Here is a 26,225-nt window from a genome sequence, read left to right as displayed (position 1 = left end):
GTACCCTCTCTAACTCTCATAATTAACACTCTACCATACACCTTACCAACTACACTCAACAGACTTATATCCCTGAAGCTAGTACATTCATACTTATCACCCTTGCCTTTATACAACAGGACCACACAAGCACTTGCCCAGTCAACTGGCACCATACCTTTCACAAAGCACACATTCAACAATCTTACTAACCAGTCAACAATAGGCACTCCACCACCCTTCAGGCATTCCACAGCACACCCATCCATACCTGCAGCTTTCCCTGTTTTCATCTCCTTTATTGCCTTCTCCACTTCCTCCTTCGTGATCAAAGACTCATTCAACTCTCCCAACACATTTATTCCTTGCACCCTTCCATCCGCCACAATCTCAGCCACCCTTTCCTCCTCTACATTTAACAATCTTTCAAAATACTCTGCCCATCTCTTCCTTACTGCATCCATCTCAATTAACATCCTTCCATCCTCTGCTTTTACTCGTTCTTCCTTCCCAGACTCTCCCTTTCGCACCCTTTTCACCTCCTTCCAAAACATTTTCTTATTCTGTTGAAAATTCTCTGTCAGCCGCCTACCCCACCTCTCATCTGCTGCCACTTTAGCATCACGCACAGCCCTTCTCGCCCTATTCCTCTTTTCCTTATACCTTTCATATGACATCTCATCCTTCCTCTGCAGCCACACTTCATATGCACGTCTCTTCTCAGCCACAGCCATACTTACTTCCTCGCACCACCATTCACTTCCTTTTCTTACACCACCACCCACACGTCTCACACCACACACCTCTTCTGCATGCCCCACCACAGCACTCTTAAACAACTGCCATTCCTCCTCCACACTGCCATTTTCCCGATCTTTCACTGCGTTCCACTCATCTTTCAATTTCTCCTGATACTCTATCTTTTTCTCTCTTTTATCCAACTCACTCACTTTCAAAACCTCCCTGCCACACCTAACCCTTCTAGCTCTCACCCATCTCTTACCTACTCTTAACTTTCCCTCCACCAGGTAGTGGTCAGACATACCTCCACCCTCCCCTCTCAGAACTCTCACATCCAACAATCTTCCTATTACATTCCTAGACACAACCACATAGTCCATCAAAGCTCTGTCAACAACCCTTCCACCCTCCTGTCTCACCCATGTATACTTATAAATAGCTTTCTTCTCAAACAGCGTATTTCCAATCACCATCTCTCGCTCAACACACATTGCTATCATTCGTTCCCCATTTTCATTTCTTCCAAGCACACCATGCATACCAACTACACCTTCAACTGCTACATTTCCCACTCTAGCATTCAGATCTCCCATCATTACCACATTCACATTTGCTCCAAAACTCTGCAGTCACTCATCATCATCATTCCAGAAAGACTCCCTCTCTTCTTCATCCCTTTCACTACCAGGCCCATATGCACTCACAAACACCCACAACTCACGTTCAAATTTCGCTTTCACCCACATCAGTCTCGATGACACCTCCTTCCATTCAATCACACACTGCCGTACTTTCGGACTCACTAACAAGGCCACACCACCTTGCCCTTCCTCTATCAACACCTGACAATCTTCCATTCACACTTCCAAACATAGACTCACCCTTCCCTTTCATCTTCGTTTCACTCAAAGCTAACACATCCAACTTTCTTCTCACAAACATTCTCCCAATCTCCTCCCTTTTAGCCCCAATCGTACTACCTCCACGCACATTCATAGACCCAATCTTCAGGGTACGTGGATAATTCCATCCCCCATCCCTTTCTCTGGCCTGTCTCTTTTTAGGAACTAAAAAACAGAGGAGGGGGTCCCTAGTCCCCTCACCCCGCCCCTTTTAGTCGCCTTTTACGATACGCAGGGAATATATATATATATATATATATATATATATATATATAAAGGGGCACCGGTACCAACAGCAGGCTACGGTACACACACAAAAGCGGTCACAGTACTGAAAAGGTTAATGGGATAATTTTCAACTTCCTTCATTAAGGATGGTTTCTCTTAATTAGTCTGAGACCGTATGGTGGTAAGAATGCCAGTAGACTAGCTGCTACCGTAAGCTGAGAAAGAAAAAAGTTGTTCTACTGCAAGTGTTATTGAGACAGGTTCGAACCCCTTCAATATATGACCTTTTTTTTTTTTCAATACGAAGACTTTTTTTTTGTTACCAATAGGATATATATATATATATATATATATATATATATATATATATATATATATATAATAATATATATATATAGTATATAATATATATATATAATATATATATATATATATATATATATATATATATATATATATATATATATACGGTATTGTATATTTTTTACCTGGAGGGGCTAGATATACCCCTTCACTAGACGGTCTAATCTGAGACTAATAAAATTATATAGTATAACGGTAGTATGGATAGAATGTAAAAAAATAAATAAATAAATAAAGTCTTCGTTGTGTAGGTGTTAAACTGAATAACCTCGTCTAGAGGTGGCAACAATAACCTAAAAATGGCATCGTATCATACTGGTACTGAATCACTGGAGCTGTTCCTAACTCCTTCAATGTCGGAAAGAATGGCATTTCTTAAACTGAACAAACTGAAGACAAGAATAACAGGGCATTATCGTGCTGACAGGATCATATGTAAATGGATTAATGAATACCGGTATTGCTTCTAACCGGTTCAGCACGAGGCTTTGCCCAAGGTAAGTAAAATAACCTGTATGTAGCAAGAGCGAAATTAGAAAGTCGTAATAGAGGTGCAGGTGTTACGACCACGGTCGTACTCCATTCCAATGCTCTTGAAAGACACGGCATATTGACGCTTACGGTCCATATATTGTTGTACAAACTTTCTTGAGATTAAACTGTAAATAAAATAGCCTCCTCACAATTTGTCTTTTTTAAGTAGTTACCATGCACTCTCCACTAACACGTGTGAATATCAGCCTCAGGCGAAAAGATTCTAAAACACTACTACTGACAGCCAACTACATGAAGACTAGTTTATTCGGCAAATTGGTTAAAATCCTTGATGAATACTGAGTCGGGGAGCGAGCTGTATTGCGTAAGAAAACTTGCATTGCGTCCGTGGCCAAGGTATCACTACACCAGAGAAAGTATTTGTTGAAATGGCCGGTGCTATGAAGGCTTTAATACGTAAGAGAAACCCGTGTAGCTACGTTTGCTGCTAAAGGACTGTCCCCAAACAACAGCAGCCTATGTGGGTAAGACATTCGTAAGAAGGAGTTTTGAAAGTCCACAGCGAGCAATATCACACACACACACACACACACACACACACACACACACACACCTAACAAAGAACTGACATGCATCCCAAGGAACAGTATGACTGAGCCCTCATCTGCACTCGAGTAAATGTATGAAGCGGCTAACTAATTGTGAGATTTAGCTTGGGTAGAAAATATCCATAGTACCGGCAATGAGAGCCTTGTTTTCGTTTGCTTAGGAGGTTTTGGAACACCTCCTCCCCAGTTACCTCACCTGCTTATTACAACCTACCGTTCTCTTGATTGTTACTGATGCAAACTAGGCTGGTATTATTACCATCATCATCCAATCCTACATCGCCCCACGAGGAGCGTAGGAGCCCGGGGCTAGGCAGTTGGTCCCGACATTTAAGATGAGTGACCAGCCTCACTCATCCCTGTGTGGCATTACATGAGCAATCAACCCCAACCACCCCTTGGATATAAACTTTCACCGGCTCAATCCGACTGGAGCGCAATAATTACCCACTAAACCACCAGGCGCCAAAATCTGGTTATATGGTTACCACCCAGCGTAGTAAATGGTTTCCTGGTGTACAGGAAACCATTTGGCTTGTCACTCAGTGTAGAGTCACCCACAGGCAGAAGGAAGAGGAAAGAATGAAGGAAAGAAAGGCAGAAGGGGGAGTGTAAAGTCACCCGTAAGCAGAAGGACAAGGAAAGAATGAAAGAAGAGGATGGAAGGAAAGAAGGATGGAGAGGAAAGGGCAGACACCCGACAGCAGCACTAGGGCCTACATCGAGTGAGTGGATGGTGAGCGCCCCTACCTACCACCTACCAGGCTGGTATTAAAGAGAGATTTTAACAAAAGTGTCTTAAGTTGCAGTATGCAAAATATTGCTTCATCTGGTAATGCATAAGTTAAAGGAAATATCCTACGGCAACAAGAACACGGCAGTAAGAGAGAGGGTCAGACTGATCCCTTTAAGCTCTAGATTGCATCCTTCACTTGTTTACCCAGTCCTCAAAGCGTCCGTCACAGCAGTCACGGCACAATCACGGAATAGAAGCAATGGTATACCGTATCACAGGTGTCCGTCACAGCAATCACGGCACACTGGCGGAACGGAAGTAATTGTATACTTAATCACAGGTTTAACTATTACCTCTATGTAAAGCAAGTGGAACCTTGCTGTTTCAATGCCTCAAAGATGTAGTACTCCCTTATAAGAAATAGCTAAGGTGTCCTGTCGTAGAAGCACTAACTGATAGAAAATCAGTAGTGGTGAAGTTTAAAAATTATGGAAGCTAATCTCCATAGGCTATTTCTCTGGTCGAGCCTAAGCACCCTGCACTCTCTTATTCAAATCCCGAATGCAAGACTGGGTCTGAGCTCTGAGGTAGCTACGGCTACTTTCAACAAAATTTTACCATAGAATGTTTAAATAGACTTCTCTTCTTCTGTTCATCAAAAGTCTTCTTCTTCTTCTTCTTTTTGTAATGAGACGGATATACAGAGACAGTCTGACAGTCAGGGGTGAATTCACTAGCTATCCCCCAACTTAAAGTGACAGATAACGAAAGACAGCTTCAAAAGAAAAGCAAACGGTAGCTACTAAAAGTAATAGTCAAGTGGATCAAACGTGGCTGTAGTAATTTCTGAGCTATCACTTACCCTTCAGCACGATTAGGTCTATTTCAATTTGTTTTCTGCTGGCTCCAGACGATTCTAATTAGTTCCGGAGTTTTCAAACCTAAAGTACATATTTATCTATCTATCTATCTATCTATATATATATATATATATATATATATATATATCCACCGGTGTTATTTTTCAATGCATTTGCATTCGGCTTGAGTTAGGAAGTCACTTCCAGGATTCGCATTTACAAAATTTGCCCTTAAACTGTATTTTAAACAGCTTGATTGTCTTCACTTATATAGGTAGACGATTATCGGTCTTTATCCTACATTTCACAATTATGCCAGCTTTTCAATGCTAAAAATACGAAAAACGAAATGATTTCTGATGAGTTAATTGTTATGGAGACCTGTTATTCTGTACAATTGTTATGATCCTTGATAAACACGGACCCAGAGGCTAATTGTATACTGTCGTTCACTCCCACGTCAGGAGGGTCAGAGTCCCCTGCACAGTTTCTCACATAACCTGGACTCTGGTTCACAGCCAAACCTAAGGTCGATTCCCTGTCATACCTCAGACCTGTTTTCGCAAGAAGGATAAGGAAAGGAGAGTGCTGAAGTTTCCCACGTCTCTTGCTCTTCCTGCAAAATCAAATACCGGTTACGATATCGAACTGATCCTGGGTTTATCTGTGAATCTGTTTCCTAGATTCTGACATACGCCAACTCTTACGATACCAGGTTCACGACTGGTCTGGTGTAATGGCTGTTTAGAGAAAAACTACTTTATATCCCGATGAATTTAGGAATTTGCAAGTTTCATATGAATATAATGAAAGTAATACCCCATGTCTTCTGGCTCCAGAACATCACAAAATTGTTGTATGCTTATCTTACGAAACAACTTATGATCTGACCACCCATGGCCTATACCATTAGGCCTACTTAGGTTAACTTTTTGAGGTGGACTTCGCTCTTTCTGACGATACGGTACTGTTTGCCAAGAACTCTTACCCACTTCCTTATTACCTGCTTGAATTCATTATAATGAACTGAAAGTGAATGAACTACCTGTCACACAGCATCGTACAGTATTTACGGTACATGTCAAGACATTGGGGTTCTTATCCCATACGTTGCTGTGTGTGTGTGTGTGTGTGTGTGTGTGTGTGTGTGTGTGTGTGTGTGTGTGTGTGTGTGTGTGTGTGTGTGTGTGTGTGTGTGTGTGTGTGTGTGTGTGTTCTTACCTAATTGTATCTTACAGGAATGAGTCAAGCTCGTACTGTTCCGTGTCTTAAACCATATTTATCGTTTATAGTGCGTGTTCTTACCTAATTGTATCTTTACAGGAATGTGTCAAGCTCGTACTGTCCCGTGTCTTAAACCATATTTATCTTACATATCCTTAAATTTGTGAATTGTTTTGGCACACACTATTTCATTCGGTAGTGCATTCCACTGATCAATTGCTCTGTTTGGGAAACTGAATTTCCTTACGTCTTTATCACCTCTCTTCTTATGCAGTTTTTTGCAGTGTCCTCTTGCTGATGCTTCCCCATACGTTAAGTAATCATTTATGTCTATTTTCTCCTTCCCTGATATGTACTTATATAGCATTATCATGTCACCTCTTTTCCTTCTCTCCTGTAATGTTGGTAGATTCAGTTTATTTAGTCTTTCTTCGTAGCTTAGGTCCCTTAAGCTTGGTATCCATCTTGTAGCGGCCCTTTGAACTTTTTCAATCTTGTCTATGTGTTTTTTGAGATGAGGACTCCAGACTACTGATGCATATTCCAGAGTTGGTCTAATGAATAATGTTATTATCCTTCTTAGCATGTCTTCATTTATGTATGTGAATGCTATTCTCATATTTGCAAGCAGTGTACACATGTTCCGTACCTTCTCGCTGATGTGGTCAGCCGGAGATAGTCTGTTATTGATAATCAAACCTAGGTCCTTCTCTCTTTCTGATGTGTATAGGGTTTTATTTCCTAGCGTACAGTATAATCCCAATCAGGTCTTTTTCCACTTTTACCAAACTTGATTACATGACACTTGTCCACATTGAATTCCATTTGCCATGTATTACTCCATTCATGAAGTTTATTTAATTCTTCTTGTAGCTATTTACAAAAGTCTGTGTTAGTAATTCTCCTTTGTATTTTTGCATCATCTGCAAACATATTCAGATAGCTTTCATTTCCAGAGTTACTGTTTATATCATATTTTATGTACACTAAAAACATGATTGGTGCCAGCACTGAACCCTGTGGTACTCCACTAGTCACTTCTTTCCATGATGAGCAGTTTCCCCTTAGTACTGTTCTCATTTCTCTTTTTATGAGAAAATCTTGCATCCAACAAAACAGTTTGCCTCGAATTCCTCCTTGATGGTAGTTTTCATAAAAGTCTTTGGTGTGGTACTGTGTCAAATGCTTTCTTGAAATCTAAATAGATACTGTCCACCCATCGTTCTCTTTCCTGTATTGTGTTTGTTACTCTGTCATAGTAGCTCAAAAGATTAGTAACACATGATTTTCCTTTTCTGAAACCAAACTGTCTTTCTGTTATCATACTGTGTTCTTCTAGATGATTTACCCAAGCTTTTCTTATAAGCTTTTCTAATACCTTGCTTACAACACTGGTCAGTGATACTGGTCGGTAGCTGAGTGAATTTCGTCTATTTCCTTTCTTGAATAAGGGGACAATATTTACTTTCTTCCAAATATCAGGTAGTTTACCTTGACTCAAGGATTTCTTGAAAATTAAAAATAATGGTTTACTTAACTCCTTTGCACATTCTCGTAACACCCAACATGAAATTTCATCAGGACCATTTGCTTTTCCTCTGTCTAATCTACTTAACTCCTCCTGTATTACTTTTTCTGCTATTTGTATATCTGGTAGTATGTGTGGACATGCGTGTTCCACATAGTCCCTCTCAAAATTTTCTTCTTCGGTAAAAACTAATTCTTATTTTCCGCTTCACAAATATCTTTCTCTTGTGTATAGGTGATTCCCTCATCCGTAATAGATTGTATTATATCTTTTACTTTGGTTTTGCTTCTGATATAGCTGTAAAATAGCTTTGGTTGATCACTACTTTTATTTATTATATCCTCCTCAAACTGTTTTGGGGCTTCCCTCCTTATTCTTGTATAATCGTTTCTTGCCTGTTTGTAATTATTATACGCCCTTTCACTATTGTGTTTCCTGTATGTATTCCACAACAAATCTCTTCTTTCTTTTGATTTTTTACATTCTGTATTGAACCATTTCTGTATTTTCTTATATGCTTCTTTGTGCCGTGGGATGTACTTCTGGACTCCTATTTCACAAAAATTTTTATATACAGCATTTAAATCTTGTCCTCTAAGCTAATTTTCCCAATCAACTTCAAGGAAATACTTCTTTAGGTCTTGATAATTTCCCTTTTTATAGTTTAGGCTCTTTTTGTAACTTTCATTGCTGTTAACTATGTCATATGTTATCCTGAAGTTGTAATTTAGTACTGCATGATCGCTTCTGCGGAGTGGAGGGTGATATATTAAACTGTCAATATCATTTTCTTGCCTAGTAAATATTAGATATAGCATTGAAGGTACATCGAGTCCTCTTTTTCTGGTGGTTTCCCTCAAATGTTGCGTTAGGAAAAACTCTTGCACGAGATCCAGGAGCTTTTGGTCCCAACAGCTTTCTTGGCTAATTATATCTAGAGTATTCAAATTTATATTTGTAATAAAATCTCCAGTTAGTATAATTCTTTCCGATTTCTCTTCCATTTTATGTAGTAATGATCTTAAACTCTGAATTGTACTCTCTGCCAGGTCCTCATATTCGTCTCGTGTGTGTGTGTGTGTGTGTGTGTGTGTGTGTGTGTGTGTGTGTGTGTGTGTGTGTGTGTGTGTGTGTGTGTCCATTGTCGGAGACATACAACTAGGCTAGGCTAATAACCAATTAATTGGAGTGAAGAAGGTTGTTATAGGCCAGTACAATAGTAAACGTTAATGGGTGGAGAAATGCACAATCGGCAACTACAGTACATCTGATATTTCAAGTGTCCAGGCGTAAACCCTAACCATTCCCAACAAACCATTAACTTTGTACCCTAAAACCCCAGTCGCCGAGGACAGCCTTGGCTACACACGCACTCCGGAGTGGGGTGGGCTATAGTCAGCGGTTCAATTACATGCAGTTATTTTTGTCATTCTACCTGTCTATATGTCCATTTATTTACCCGTCTATGTTTATGTATCTATGTCCAGATTTGCCAATGCCGGAGGGTATGGTCACGCACAAAATTATCGCCTCCATATCGCCCCGCCTTCTGCCATCAGGCTGCCGTACCTCCGTCTCACACTTTGGAGGTAATTTAAGACTCGGGAAACTTAAGCAGATTCCAAACTGGATTAGTGCCTCTCGGACAGTTCGATTTATCTACGATGTAACATACGGTATTATTCCTTGACTACCAGATGGCGTATTAGGGCGGGCCAGGAATAGTGTCCGGAACACTATTTGGTAGCAGATTTATTAGTACACTGCAGTTAGGGAGACGTGGGAGGACTGTGTGTGAGGGGGTGATTCTAGGTGGAGGGGGATATGCGAGAGGGCAGGGTAAGGAAGAATCTATGAGCACATTGCAGTTAGGGAGGCGTGGGAGGTGTGTGTGGGTTGGGGATCCTCGGAGGGAGGGATACGACAGGACAGTGTATGTGGGAGGGGAGGGGAGAGTGAGGAAGAACCGTAGGGATATATGAGAGGATTACAAAGGAAAGATCAAGTGGTCCATTCGAGACCACCTAATACAGAAGACTATAATTAACTATGGTATCTGACTGTTTAAGTTAAAAATAGCTATAGTGAGGCAAGGAAAGGGTAAAGTGGAACATACGAGGGAATCCTGAGAATTTGGGGGAGGGGGTGGTAAGGAAGTGTAACCTTATGCAAGGAAGGGAGAGAGGAGGGGAGGGTAAGGATGATTTAGGGGAGGGGAGGGCAAGAGGGAGTTAGGGGGAAGGGAGGTAAAGAGGGAACTGGGGGAGGGGTAGGCAAGGGGGAGTTGCGGAAAGGGACGGCATAAGAGAACTGGGTGGGAAGAGTAAGGGGGAGTGAGGGAGAGAAGGTGAGGGGCAGTCGGGAGGAGGGAAGGGTAAGGGGCAACCGGAAGGTGGGGAGGGCAAGGGGGAGGGGAGGGTAAGGGGCAGTCGGGAGGAGGGAAGGGTAAGGGGCAGTTGGGAGGAGGAAAGGGTAAGGGGCAGCCGGAAGGTGGGGAGGGCAAGGGGGAGGGGAGGGTAAGGGGGAGGGAAGGATATGGGGCAAGCGGGAGGAGGGATGGGTAAGGGCCAGTCGGGAGGAGGGATGGGTAAGGGGCAGTTGGGAGGTGGGGAGGGCAAGGGGAAGGGAAGGGTTAGGGGGAGAGGAGAATAGGGGGCAGTCAGGAGGTGGGGAGGGCAAAGGGGAGGGAAGGGTAAGGGGCAGTCGGGAGGAGGGATGGGTAAGGGGCAGTTGGGAGGTGGGGAGGACAAGGGGAAGGGAAGGGTTAGGGGGAGGGGAGAATAGGGGGCAGTCGGGAGGAGGGAAGGGTATGAGGCAGTCGAGAGGTGGGGAGGACATGGGGGAGGGAAGGGTAAGGGGCAGTTGGGAGGAGGGAAGGGTAAGGGGCAATTGGGAGGTGGGGAGGGCAAGCGGAAGGGGAGGGATAGGGGGAGGGGAGAATAGGGGGCAGTCGGGAGGAGGGAAGGGTAAGGGGCAGTCGGGAGGAGGGAAGGGTAAGGGGCAGTCGGGAGGAGGGAAGGGTAAGGGGCAGTCGGGAGGAGGGAAGGGTAAGGGGCAGTCGGGAGGAGGGAAGGGTAAGAGGCAGTCGAGAGGTGGGGAGGGTAAGGGGGGGGGGAAACTATGGGGCAGTCGTGAGGTGGGCAGGATAACGGGGAGGGGAGGGTCAGGGGCAATCGGGAGGAGGGACGGATATGGGGGACGGGAAGGTAAAGGACAGCAGGGGGAGGGGAAGTTAAGGGGCAGTAGGGGGAGGGGAGGGTAAGGGACAGGGGGAGGGGAGGGTAAGGGACTGGAGGAGGGAGGGGAGGGTAAAGGACAGTAGGAAGGAGGGGAGGGTTAAGGACAGTCGGGAGGAGGGGAGGGTAAGGGACAGTAGGGAGGAGGGGAAGGTATGGGACAGTTGGGGAGGGTAAGGGGCAGTAGGAGGGAGGGAGGGGGCTCAAATGGGAGTTGGAGGGAGGGGACGGAAGGGGAGGGAACAGAGGAGTCGGGGGAGAGGTGCGTCAAACGTTACTTTTATTTTTTATGCAAGGGTGAAGGAACCAAAGGCCACAAGCCCATAAAAGTGTTCCCTCCAAGAAAAAACAAAAACAATATAACAGCGAGCCAAATTTAGGATCTGTTCATTTCGAGATGCCTGGACACACTGCATCTGAAAGACTGAGTTTGAAAGTTGAGTAAAATCGCCGCACAGTATCAAGAATATATTAAGAAAAGCGTCATCGTGCTGTGGGAGTTAAACCGAGTAAAATCATATGGCAGGTGGTGACAATAAAATTACGGTGGAAATACGTCAGTGTAGGCTAGTGGAAATAATGAATCTTTGTCTAACGCATTCATTAGGAAAGATGTTAACGAAGTTAAATACAGACATAAGTAGCAACACCTGCTGAAACAAAGAAAAAGGTCATTGTAATGGAAAAATTTTTCTCTCTCTCTCTCTCTCTCTCTCACACACACACAAACACACGGGTACGTAAGCTTACAACTACGTGTACTAGCTAAAATAATGTTACCTGTGCAGGAGAGAAGTCTTGCAAACCATCACTAGGCCACCCTGAACAAGAACTCAGCCTGCTCACCTCACTTGACTTGCTTTGGCACAGAGATGATTCAAGGGTTGTATTTATATAGGTTCTCACACACACACACACACACACACACACACACACTCATTTTTCTTTTACTGTACATCCACACAGGACATACATATCACAAATCAGCAGTTTTGTAGTGCGGTACTGGTATTTCTCAAGTTAATCAGTCACTGCGGTTAGGTTGTGAAATCTGCTAAATGTATGACAAATTAACTCAACATAAACAAAAAAATAATGACGAATATCATCAATGTTTACGTCCTTCACTGCAATGACGTATTCCGTATTTAATTCTAATTACTCCCAGATGCACTGATTCAGATTAGGACAATTATTGGTGTGTGTGTGTGTGTGTGTGTTCGACTCTGGGCATAGGCTTCACAGCCTGCTCCCAAGGCCCAGTAGTCCTCCTACATACCACACACCTCTACATGTAACCACTTCGGCGCTAACACCCACCGTCCATATTGAATACATGCTAGGGCTGTCGCATACAGGACTGGTGTATTGGTATTAGAAGGGGTATTTTTACATGGCGGCGGATCCTCTGGTAGATCAGTAAAATCTGCTTTTGTGAAATTCAAATCCTCAACTCTTCCCTGCCCCAGCCGCGATTTGAACCTGGGTCCAGCAGGACTGCAGGCTACCTCTCTCCCGACTGAGCCACCACCTCCCCCAAATGGCTCCCTTGCATTACTTTACAGATACTTTTATGGCAAATGCTCAGATGAAGCTGCATCCATTGTGACACCTCTCCACGCCTTCCCCCGCGCTACATGGGCATCTGGTAGCGCTGATGACTGGACTGTCACACTGCCATTTTGCAGAACTTGTGACCAGTAATCTTTTATTTCCCAATCTGCATCTCCTTGGAACTCGCTTCCCCAGAGTGGTTTCCTCCCAAACTTCAACCTACAGATGTTCACGTCCAACTGTTACAAGTTTTTTATGAATGGAGGACACCTGTTATCAGGGGTAGCCTATGGATTAATTTTTTTATTCTTTTGTACTTCCTTCCTCTGTTGTTATTGTAAAAAAAAATCAAAACTGTGTTCGGCTAACCACTCCGCAACATTTTCCATCTTCTGCGGTATTACATTTCCATCGTTTGTAATCTGACTACCACCACTCAATTTTCTTCTGCGCTGGAAGGCTTGGATTCAAGGTTTGTTATTCACTATGAGGATGTCCTAACCTATTTTTGTTACCGGTGCCTCAAAAGACTTTACTGTATTCACCTTAGAACTCATTAGCAGTAAAAGGATTAATATGAAGGCTAAACAGATATCTAATCCTCCAAGTAGAAAACTCTCCTGAACCTCAACATCATTATCTGAAGATCACTAGATTATGATGAGACTCGTAGTAGAGGCGTTAAATCCTTCATTACGACCATATACGTCTTTTGATATCACATTCATTTTGCTCATTCTGACTATTATAACGCTCAGTAAGACAGTACAAATTTCAAAGATTTTTTTTTCCTTTCTTCTTTCTCATCTCCTCTGTAGCTTTTATGCCTTCCCTACTTTCCTGCTCTCACCAAACGATTTTATTCAACTATGACAGGGCCTAGGCTATAGAAGTGGAGGTACTGAAAACTACAACAAACTCCCCAATTTCGAAGTTTCTCCAGAGTTTAATAAAATCATGTGGTGGTAGCAGTAGCAGAATTAATATGGTATTGGACTGAAGTTGTAAGTTCCATTAAGACTGATTCTAGTAGTCACTCGTACAGCTACGTACGGCCACCAGCAAAAGTTTGCAGACACTTTCCTACCGGCTGTCAGTGCAAGGTGTCATGTTTTATGAACTGTATTATTAACATGATGCACATGACAAAAAAGTCTGAAAATAAAGGATACTCTCGTTTGAAGGGGGGGGGGGGGAAGGGATGAGATATATGAAAGGCAGGACATAAAGCTGGTAGGGGTTTGTCGGTAAACTTTGTTCATAACCGTCGTGAGCATGACAACCAAACAACTGAATGACTGAAATGAACTAATTGCACCGCACACAACGATTCTGACGATATATTCACTTCTGTTGACTTGTTACCGTTAAAACTGGCTCAGACCCTTTATGAATAATTCCCCTAGGCCTACATCTGGTAGCTTCAACGCCTTAAAACTTGTGATACAGATCTGGCTTTCTTCTTGGTAAATTTGAACTATGGTATTATTATGATTTCGGTCTCTCTCTCTCTCTCTCTCTCTCTCTCTCTCTCTCTCTCTCTCTCTCTCTCGGAGGGGGAGGGGGGAGAATTTTTTTTATGATCTTTCCGTCCCAAATCAGCGTTGACACCAAAGTGGGTGATCCGGTTTTACCCACCTGGTTTTTTTCAATAAAGGCAACTTTATATATATATATATATATATATATATATATATATATATATATGTTTTACCCACTTTACTTTTTTTTTTTTAATAATAAAGTATTTGATTACATGAATTCAGTGTTTTATGAGCCAATATCAATGAAACAACACAAGCAGAGCCTAAATTTTGCAAATATATGAACAGAAAAATAAAATATCAATAAATCATATACTCATCGCATTCTTTTACTTAAAAAAAAAAAAACACCATTAAGCACTGTCAAACATTTAATTAATGAGCCAATTTTGTACGGTAACCTTTTAGGATCGCCAGTAAGTTTGTTTTTGACAGACATGGTTTTTGCTTAGTAAGGCTTGGGGTAAAGTTGTTATATAATCAGTCCTTAGGTTAGGCTTATGCCAGGTTAAGTTGTCTCATATTAATACCAAATCTCAATCATCTAAAGAAACTGATTAACACTGCTACTTTTTGAATACCCGGTACAGGTCTATTTGACAGATTTGTTATCCCAAGACTATTATTATTGTTAAGATGTGTACATTCACTTACGAAGTGATTTTTCACCCGTAAGAAGAATGGGAAATGTGTAAAATTACGAAAGAAAGGTATAGCAGCGAAGGAAATGAGTTCTTCTTCTACTACTGTGTTGTAGCTGCAAAGGAATTGAGTCCTTCTCCTACTACTGTGTAATATGCATGATCTCTGTCAACTCATAAGGTGTGCTCTGATGCCGAAACATGTTTTACAGTGTAGCAGGCAGCCCACGGGTAGGAGAAAGTCAAAACATGATCAACCCCTCATTCAACTCTATCTATCTATCTATTGCCAGACGCCTCAATCCCGTACGGGGTGGCCACAATCAATTCGCCTCCACGTCGCCGTTCCCCGCCATTTCACTGCCCTGCTCCCAACTCACACCCCCCTCTCTCATATACCTCTCCACCCCATCCCTCCATCTCATCCTCGGCCTCCCCTTTCCTCTCCCCCCTTCCACCTCACTCACATACACTCTCCTCGTCAGACTCTCACCCTCCATCCTCTCCACATGGCCAAACCACCTCAGTGTGTTCCTCCTAATGCTTCCTATCACATCCACACCACAACGCTCATGTATATCCTCATTTGTCAGCCTGTCTCTCCATGTGACTCCACAGGCTCCTCTTAAATAACTCATTTCCACTGCTCTCACTCTTGACTTGTGTCCTTCCAACAACGTCCAAGCTTCACTTCCATACGTTAGAGTTGGTAGGTATCACAATACTGTCATGTAGTAACTTTTTCACTTCCATGCTCACTTCACTGTTTCTTATCACTGCTTTCAAGGAACCAGCAACATTTCTTCCTTGTTGTACCATTTCAAACACTTCACCCTCCAAACTTCCTTCCTTACACATCACACTACCCAAGTACGGTACGGTACTTAAATGTACTCACATTTTCCACTTCCTCACCATTCAACCTCACTGTACATTCACTGACTTCACCTCTCTCAAAGACCATCACTTTATTCTTCCCTGCATTCACCTTTAGATTCCGTTTCTTACACACTCTCCCAAATCCATCCACCAAGCCTTGCAGCTCCTCTTCGTTTTCACTCAACAACACAGTACCATCTGCAAACAACAGTACAGGGAGTTTCCAAACACTACCCTCTCTCACCAGGGACACTCCAACATCCACTGCCCTACCTTGTACCTCTTTTATTACCCCATCCATGTACAGATTAAACAACCATGGAGACATGACACATCCCTGTTTCAACCCAACCTTCAAAGAGAAAAATTCACTCAGTTCACCACCCACACTCACTGCAGCCTTAGCACCATCATACATACTCTTCACAGCATTTAACAACATCCCATCTACTCCATATATTCTTAATACTTTCCACAATCCTTGTCTATCCACCCTGTCATATGCTTTCTCCAAATCCATGAAAGCCGCATACAACTTCTTTCCCTTTACTAGAAACTTTTCCACTAAAGTTCTAGGAATGAATATCTCATCTACACAACCTCTCCCCTTCCTAAAGCCTTCATGTTCTTCTCCAACTAATTCCTCTGGTTTTTCCCTGACTCTGTCAATAAGTATCCTACCATACACTTTTCCTATTACACTAAGAAGACAAATGCCCCTATGATTACCACACACTTCATTTTCCCCTTCTCCTTTGTACAGGGGAATAATTATACCCGACTTCCAATCCTCCGGGACTCTACCTTCGTCCAAGGCCAATCTGCACATCTTCCACATCCATTCTACTACTATCTCTCCCTCATGCTTCAGCATTTCACCACACACTCCATCAATTCCTGAGGCTTTCCCCAATTTGACTTTCGTCATAGCTTCCACAACTTCTATCCTACAGATTTCTTCCTGTCTTCTCACCTCCCTCCTTCTCCCAGCCATTCCCCAGCCACTTATACTCGCATTACTTCCATCCTCTATGTTCAACAATTCCTTAAAGAGTTCTCTCCATCTGCTCACTTTTTCTCCCTTCTCCACTAGTAATCTACCATTTTTATCTTTCACTCCTCTGCTAACTTCACTGCCACCCTGTCTTACTCTCTTCACCTCTTTCCAGAACATTTTCTTAGTCCCTCCACTTCATACTCAAATTCCTTCCAAATTCCTCACCCACTCTCTTCTTACTCTCTCTTACTAATCTTTTCATCTCTCTCTTCCTTTCTACATATAACTCTCTCTTCCGCCTCTCAACTTCTTCCACACCCTTATTTCTCATCCATTCATTGTATGCTTTCTTCTTTGGTGCCACAGTCTCTCACCTCGTCATTCCACTACACTGTTCCTTGCACCCCCCTTTGTCTTCTCTTCACCCTACACACCACATCACATGCTGCACATATTTCTTCTGTGAATATCCTGCACACACCTTCCACGTCCCCCATCTGCTCCAATCCATATTTACTCAATTGTTCCGCTACTTCTCTCTTATATTCTGCCATTTTCTCATCCTCTTGTAACCTTTCCACTCTCCTTGCAACTACTTCTTCCCGTCCTTCCATTTTTCTATTTCTCCATCTTGCTTGGATCTTTATACTGGCCCCCACCAAGTAGTGGTCAGAAAGTCCACTCCTCCAACCTCTATAAGCTCTTGCATCCATTTCACATCTTTGCATCCTTTCATCCACACACACATAATCAATCATTGCCTTCCTTTCATTCAGTTCACCACCCACTCTTCTCATCACTCGCCATGTATACCTGTGGATCATTTTGTGCCTGAAGAGGGTATTGGCTATCACCAACCCCCTCCCGGCACAAGTGTCCACTAACGCGCTACCATTCTCATCCATCTCAGCAGGCACACCCCACTCACCAACTATTCCATCCACCTTCACACTCCCTACTTTACCATTCATATCACCGATCAAAAACACTCTCTCATTCCTTCCAAACTTTTCCATGCACACTTCCACATTTGTCCAGAACTCTTCTCTCACTCTGCTTGCATGATCTTGCTTTGGTGCATACACGCACCCAATCGCCCGCATTTGTATTCCAACTTTCAATCTTACCCACACAATCCTTGACCCAACTGATCCATACTGTCTTATGTTCTTCTTCCATCTTTTACTCACAATACACACTCCTTCTTTTGCCCTCTCATTCTCACCTACTCCTGCACATATAACCCACCCATACTCCCATTCTCTCACACTCCTCTCCATTTAGTTTCAGTTACTCCACGTAAATCCACTTTCGCACCCTCAAGCACCTGGACAATCTCTCTCTCTTTCACCTCATGATTCGCACCCCTTACATTCCCTGTTGCGATCCGTACCATGTCCATTGTCCGGTCCTTGGTCATCTCTTGGTCAGTCCTTGTCCGAGGCTTCTTGTTCGTTTTTTTAGTTAGCTGTTTTCCGAGGAGGGGCACTAACCCTCCGCCAACCTTTTAGTCGCCTCGTACGACAAGCAGGGATATTGGAGGCGTATTCTTGAAAACCCCCCTACCCTCAGGAGTAAACTCACCGTGTAAAATTATAATTTAATAAAGCTGTCCATAATTAGGTATAAACATTCCTGTTATTTTATTTGTTTTATGATACGGTACTTAAAAAAAAAAAAAAAAACTTTGCCTTTTTTCGGTTTTTATGAAAACGAAAAAAAAAAAAAAAGAAAGAAACGTGGGTTGGGCTTTTTCACATTCTTTTTTTCCAACCCTGTCCCAAATGCATCGTTTAACTGGCTATTAAGTAAATTGGTAAAGACTGAAGGGAGTGAAGTGTCCGGTTACTAGCTGTCTGTTACTGCAGTAATGAACTACCAACTTAACCTAACCTAATTTCAGGACTCCAATGACAGTATTAAAATAAAATACCTTCAAAATCTGGCATAAAAGCAAAGTGCAATTACCCTAATAGTAAATGGGAATTATATAGATATATATATATATATATATATATATATATATATATATATATATATATATATACAGGTATTTTAAATACCTGTAGGCACACCTTCAAACGCTAAGTAGTACCTACAGTTCCTACCTGTTTATAGCACAGGCCATGTACAGTGCCCCGGAACATGCAGACCACGGTAAAAGATATGGAACATCTGAAATAAAGGCCAGCTGGGCATTGGACAGGCGCCGTGTTCCTATCCCCGTTTCATTTTCGTTTAGTTGCACTCTTACGGGAACTGCGTAACAGGCAAACCGATCAATGCACCTTTTTTTTTGTGTGTGTGGAGATATCTTTTTATCCACGTTAGTCATATGGGTTACGGTCCTCTAGTAGGATGTGGCCAATAAAGGTTTACAATTAAGGAATTGTTGGGGATTAATACTCACATAATGTCATTCGGAAAAAAGCAACTGGTAGCAGAAGCTTATCACCGGGCCCTTGTGCTCCTGGTGGGGCTATGAACGACTTGATAATGGTTGGATTGGAATCTGTGCAACATCACTGACATTCTGGAAATTACCTCTTCGAACACCAGTCTCAGTGTCACGTTGCTTGGATATACACAAATGCATGACAGTACAAGAAGTACGGTAAGGCTTTAAAGTAGTTATAGCGTCGTCTGCTCTGCCACGGTGATGAGACAATGGTGGACTCGGCTATTTTAGGGCGAGAAAGCCATAAATTAACGTCTCCAGGCCTGACATTAACGGTTTGGAGATTTACTGCCGTCACTGAACCAAACACGTTACCCTGGTGGTGGACACTGGCTGGCTAGGGGGAAATGGCTCACACACCCTCACACTGTAAACATTTTAGCAACTGTACCACAAACCGGGCAATTCTGCATTTGAAGTGTAGGCCATCAATATTGTAAATACAATACGTCCCAATTATTGGCCTATTAAGCAAGCCAAGGTCCTCTGTCATACATACCCTCAATAAGTATAGTTATTACGAACAACTGTTTTGAAAGGAGGAGTACGTCTGGCACAACATGTCACTTCCATCAGGGACAGTAGTACGTCTGGCAACGTCACTTCCATCTGGTACAGTACAGTAGGGGGTATGTGCATGGCTCCAGCTAAAAGTAAGGGTATATACTGGCACAATTATGATTATGTCTATTGACGGAGGTATATACTGATGATTATAGTATCATCATTATACCTCACACTGCCAATACTACAAGTTCAAAACGCAGACAAACGTACTATGGTAAATATGTATGATAATTGGTGTGCTCACCGCCTCGCCCCAACCAAGTGAAGCAGCTGATTGGTCATATTCAGGGAATGCATGCTACAGTTGCAATAACACGCGAGCATGCTACAGAACCACTCGCCTAGTGATCACCGATTCTTAGCGGCTTCGTTGATTTCCTAACACCTATGGCATTCCTTTGCTATTTACTCTGCACGTTATACATATTTCCTCTTGTATGTCATTGTTGCAAACTGATCATATTAAAACGATATACCCGGTACATTAAACGCGAGAGAATGCTTTGGTTCGATACGCCAATGAAAAGCTGAAGACGTTAAGGCCACGAAGCATCCTGTCACTCACAATATCCTTCAGAACGAAAGATATATGAGCACTGTTCTTTACCATCAAGGCTAGATTATGTACTTTTCGCTGATAAAGTTATCACTTCTTCAAATATTATCATTATATCCAAAAGTGCAAAGCTGCTAGTAGAAATGGTATGAGAGAGAGAGAGAGAGAGAGAGAGAGAGAGAGAGAATTCACGTACCAGATAGTACAGTAGTCAAAGTTCATTATCGTACATACCCACGCTGGGTATAGGTCTACCCTAACATGTAGTAAACACAGTGAAGGTCAAGGGTGAAGGGACAGACAAGAGAGGTGAGGGTGGGGAAAGGGAGAGTGGGGTGGTGATGGAACGAGGAGTGTAGAGAGCGTAGATTTGTCCATCTGGGCAGCTGTCTCCCGCGCAAATACCCCCCCCCCTCCCATCCCACCCACCAACATATTATACCACCCAGCCGCCCCTCCCTCAATCCCCCTTCATCTCCTTTCCCTGTCTACTTCGTTCTATTAATTCTGTGTTGAATATTTGAATAACTGATTCTAAGACTGTCGTATACAATTATATATACCGTATACTATTTGCCGACTTTTTTTTTTTTCCATCTTGATAAACTATCATACAACATATATGTTTGGTGCTGCTTATGCTAGCACTCATTACGTAAACATGCTAACCGTATTTCTGTCGTTCCATATTTACAGGTGGGAACTGATATATTACTGGTGGTTTGCGTTTTACCTTACAATACTTTAGCCTAACAATGTAAACCCAGTGGCTCAAACTAAAATGAATATGGTGATTTGAACATTTACAATAAAAGTAAAATGAAAAACAATCTAAACTTTGTGCTCACCTAATTGCCCAGTTCATGTGCATGTGAAGGTGGTTCATCATGTACTGCGACAGCACCTTTTCCTTCTTGTGCCTGGCGTTGTCATCCATGGTCATCTTGTCCAGGCCAGCTATGAGTGTGGTGAACAGCCCGCCCTCCATGCTCTTCCACAGGTACCGCGGAACGTAAAACATGAAGGCCTGAAGTGCTAGGACTATTGGCACCCACTGATAGTAAGCGTGGTACACTTTTTCATCATCGGTATTGAAGGCGGACACCCCAGGATAGGCCACTCCGTCTCCTATTGGCGTGGTCCAGTGACGAGGGACGCTGAAGGTGGATTTGATGAAGCAGTAAGTGTTGAGGACGTGGGTGGGAACTGACCTGGAAATGCACTGGATTGGACTACCCACGTACTCCTTGGCAGTGACCAGAGCCGCCGACACAACGAAGATGACGAAGGATATCCGGTAGTGCAGGTAGAACGTTATATTGTCCACTTGGGCATTGTGTTTTTTTAGGATTTTCGCGGCTGCTAAGTATTTGATCATTTTGGCGACTGCTGGTGGAAACCCTCAAACAAAAACGGCAAAAACAGTTATCACCACCAAGTTCTGCCGTTCACCAAACACCCTTGCCTGAAACCGTGATCCTTCGTGCCAGTAATCCGACTCAACGTTTCCGAATGACTTTCATAAATGGCGCCAATACACGTGAAATTCAAAGGGCTGACGCAACACCCTCCTACCCCACCCGCAGTCAGGCCACCACTGGCCCGCCACCCAGGCTCGGACCAACAGCCCGCGACCCTTTATGGCGAGTTTTCAGTTAGTCTTTTATCGCGTCTTTCCATGTTCATTACCAAATAAATGTATATGATGTCAAACTTGTATCTCATACAGACGACTCATTAAGATTCAGACCGTTTCATTCTCCAAACATATTATGCAACGATTAAGTACTACAAATAAGTACTGAGTCCGAGCCTACTGAAGCAACCACCTGCCATTTAAAGGTCCGAAAATATAATGCAACATGTCCTTGATACAAGTCACTCTTTTCGCTCATAATGTATGCATGAAATAATATTAAAGGTTATTGATAAGACAAACGAAAGATTTGAAAATTCAAAGCTGTTTTCGATAATTCAAATGCGTTTGAGTATACTCTGTCGTACAAAGTTTATATCTTAAAACTTTATACAATGACTGCATTACAGCGACAGATTTATGCCAGCTCTCGCGATTGAGTCATTAGGCTAATAGTGGTGGTTGTTGTGGGGGGGGGGAGGGGGAGGCGGATGACAAGGCCTACCGTAGGTGACCGACTGCCTATTCACACCAACACAATGTTTCATCTGTATAGTGTATACGTACTCTCTCGTTCTGTACAGTTGACATTGTTCAGTACAGTTACTCACACTCGGGCTCCTGTGACACTCTAAAGTGAATATAAACATCTGCAGTTAAGGAAAATACGACACCAGAGTCGTCCCGACAATGAGATGGTTAATGGTGAAAGTACTAACACTTAAAGGTTACACTAACTCAACTGAATAAAATCGTTTGACACCAGCTAAAATAAAATGCAAGTTGTACAGACCATGAGTGAAAGACATCACCTCAAGGCCCATAATAAAATATAGGCTGCGGTACCGTATATGTTCTGCTTCAGCATAGGCTATATAGGCTACCAGCATGACATGCATACAATATCGAATGCTGCCTTTGGAGGCTGCGTGGCTTTATAAACTGCAGACCAGTGATGGTGCATAGTTTACAGATATACGACAACTGGCGTGGATAACAAATGTTCTTTACAACCTTATCTACTGAAATATCATCGCCAATGCATGCACTTTGTTAGGCTACGTCAGTGTCAACAAGCTATACAGTATACACAGCTAGCTTCTAAAGACGGTAGGAACTTGGAAGCACGTTCTTAAATACGACTACCACATACCTTGAAACGTATCCTGCCTACCAGTACCGATATGAACTACCTTGGTAGATCATGCAACGAAATCTAATCTACTCACTTGATTGCCCAGCCCAAGTGTGTGTGGAGGTGCTTGATCATGTATTGCGACAGGGCCTTCTCCTTCTTGTGCCTCGCGTTCTCGTCCAGTGACATCCTCTCCAGCCCGCCTATGATGGTGCTGAACAAACCCCCCTCCGAGTTTTTCCATAAGAAGTGTGGCAGATAGAACATGACGGCTTGCAAGACCAGGACGAATGGCACCCACTGGTAATAGGCGTGGTAGACTATTTCATCGTCCTCGTCAGGGCCCACGCCAGGATGAGGAACGCCATCTCCCAGGGGCTTATCCCAGTGGCGGGGTACGCTAAAGGTGGCCATGATGTAGCAGAAAGTGTTGATCACATTTTTGGGAATCACTTTTTGGATGCACTGGATGGGGGTGCCCACAAACTCCTTGGCCGTGACCAAAGCACCAGCTATAAGGAACACCAGACATGTGATACGGTAGTGTAGGTGGAACACAGCGTTGTCCACCTGGGCAGTGTGTTTTTTTAAGATTTTTGCGACTGCCAGATATTTCATCATTTTGGCGGCTTTTTGATGGAAAAATTCACACTACAAAAAAACTGCACAACTGAGCTATGACTGCTCGTCAGACTCTGCACAGTGAGTTAGTCGTTCAAAATAGAGTCTGGGAAGGTTAAAATTTTGGAAATTATAAGGACAAACACTACCAGAGAAGGAGCTCAGGGAGAAAATGTCGACACTACCCACCCCGTCGATCGCCACGCCAGCACTGAGCTCATGAGAGGACCGCGAGCCCCAGAGGATGAGTTTTCAGCTAGCCTATTTTACGTCCAACTCCCTGGCAACCTGCTGGCACTCTCTGGCTGCTAGGATTCACTGTCATGTGAATAAAAACGTCTGGCGTTTGCTGGAATAGAAATAGAATAGTCGTCCTGATCATGAGATGAATAATAGTGACGTTTCTCTCAAACTTCAATACTGAGCTGTGGTTGCATGAAATTCGATGAGATAGTTATGAGTCCTTGGTTGCTAGTCAAATCAACCCTCCAAGCTCACTACACTTGACCATTAACTGAGCTGAAAGGGGTTAGGAACCTTTGTCAGATGAGAGTAAAGGCGCCATGTTAACACTCAGATTTCTAAGATTCACTCCAGTGAATAATTCCGTCTGGCGTTAGCAGCGATAAAATACCAAGTTAGAGTTGTATCGGCCATGAAAGGGTTGATGTTGACAATATCAAGTCTCAAGCTAGCTGAATAAAATCGTCTGACGTTAACTAGAACAGCAGACTTGTCCCGGTCGCAAATTTCCGTTCCATATACCGTTTTTGCACCACGCACTGAGTTTGATATTCCCAGGATGATCGTTCTTCCATCGTTTTTACTCTAACTTAACCTAACCTAACAGATTAACCTAACTAACAAACTAACCTAACCTGATACTAAGAAAAACCTAACCAAATTAGACATTTCAGGAAAACAAAAAGTACAAAAATCAGTACACAACGGAAAACAAGGGTCTGTCAATCGAGGGTTAATGAGAGTATTAAAACTGAGGCTCTTCTATTCAGCTGAATAAGATCGTCTGGCGTTCACAGATAAATGGAAATAAATTTATGCCGACCATACGAGGGTTTATATTGCTATCCTCCGGATTCCCTCACGGCAAAGAATAGGGCAGAGTATACAATGAATATCGGTTCTTCAATACATCAGCCAGGCGGTCATTTTTTTTTTTATTCCTGCTGCCTCCAGATGGTTTTATTTATCTTTGGAGAAACCATTAGAAAGTCTCTCCTAACACCTTCATAACCTTATATCTCTGCTTGATGAAACTGAATAAAATCTCCTGAAGGTTGCAAGGATAAAACAAAAATACGTCATCGGATTGAAGGGGTTAACTCCCTTTCCGCATCCCCTTTATACATTTGCCGTCGATGCCTTAACCCCCTCAGCCTGATGATGTCTTTTATGTTTTATCCTTGCTATCTCCAGGCCAGTTTATTGAGTTGTTGGGAGACATCTGGCGGTAAAGCCGGGGGGGGGGGGATGAAGGCTATTATGTAACCCCTCCTGTTTGAAGAAGTATCCCTAAGCAGAGTAATATAATCTGGCCACAACAAAAAGAAGAGATTCGTCACCGGTATGAATCGCTTACATTAATGTTTCATACTGTTCTTGCTGCTGCTGCCAGATTATATCATTCACACTGAGAGAGAATTTAGGGTCTGCAGGGGTCTGATATGGCCATTAACTCTCCACGACAAGAGATCCTTCCTAAGCTGTACAAAACTGTGAAGAGATAGTAAGAATAGAGCATAGGATTACAATATTGGGTTTATATGCAGGAGAGCAGTGAAGTCACCTCGAGACGGGAAGGACAGGGTAATATGAAGTGATTAATCAAATGAAACAGATAAATAAAAGAAAATAACTTGATAAAATTGACACACACACACACACACACACACACACACACACACACACACACACACAGTAGGTCAGTGTGATTCAAACTTATATCGGTCAACAGTAGTGGCCAGTAGTAGTACTAGTAATAGCAGTAGTAGTAGTAGCAGTAGTAGTAGTTGCTGCTGTTCTTGGCCCCAAGTCCATTTGGACGTGAACCCAGTGGACTGCAGGAAACCAGCCATTTCAGTCGGGCTGTCCCAGAGATAATTTGCTGAAGATATAATGAAATAGAGGGATGGAGTTGAGAGGTATATGAGGGAGGGGGGGTGAGTTGGGGGGAGGGTAGTCAAATGGTGGGTGACAGAGCGACTTGGAGGCGTTTTGTCTGCGGCCACCCTTTGCGGGATTAGGGCGTCAGGCTATAGATAGATAGATAGATAGATCTGTGCTTGGACTGTACGGCGCATGAGGTGAGTAAGCATGCTGTGGTGCTGGGGGAATGAATTACAATGAGGGCATAGTGGAATGCTTGTGAGGTATATTTGTGTTGGTTATGGAGTAGGAAAGGGTGATAGCCGCATTATAATTTAGCTAGGCGCACTGATATCCCCCTGGAAAGGCAATTTCTGTAGTTTGATTGTCCGATATGGGCTTATGAAGGATATTGTTTGACTGGAGGTTCTGAATGGGTGTGGTGGCTACGTGTTTGTGTGTATGTTTGTAAAGTGTTGTGTTGGGTAGAGAAGGGATACTGTTGAGGCATCCTGTGTTGTATGATGCTGGGACAAAGCTACATGGGTGGGATGGGTCTTGTGCTGTTCTGAAGCAATGAAATGTGTACTATAGGTCACAAAAGTATCTATGCACTACATACGTGAAACAT

At 43.0% G+C, this 26,225-nt stretch overlaps 1 protein-coding gene across 2 annotated transcripts in view; it reads right to left on the bottom strand.

Annotated features, from left to right (window-relative positions):
* The window catches only part of LOC145415737 (innexin inx2-like), a 196,438-nt gene extending 172,764 nt beyond the window's left edge, over positions 1-23,674 (bottom strand). The window contains exon 1 of one of the 2 annotated variants that reach the window (XM_080284970.1): positions 22,962-23,674. In XM_080284970.1, the coding sequence (XP_080141096.1) occupies positions 22,962-23,488 (527 nt within the window). In that variant the 5' untranslated portion in view covers positions 23,489-23,674. Of the gene's footprint in view, positions 1-20,944; positions 21,679-22,961 lie in introns of those variants that run through there. The other variant, XM_080284969.1, reaches the window with a different exon arrangement.
* Positions 23,675-26,225: the final 2,551 nt, after the last annotated feature.

The sequence above is a fragment of the Coenobita brevimanus genome, chromosome 103 (genome assembly GCF_032717465.1).
Source record: "Coenobita brevimanus isolate Jiangsu-jjx chromosome 103, ASM3271746v2, whole genome shotgun sequence".
NCBI classification, from domain to species: Eukaryota; Metazoa; Arthropoda; class Malacostraca; order Decapoda; family Coenobitidae; genus Coenobita; species Coenobita brevimanus.
This window is presented reverse-complemented; position numbering and strand designations above follow the sequence as displayed.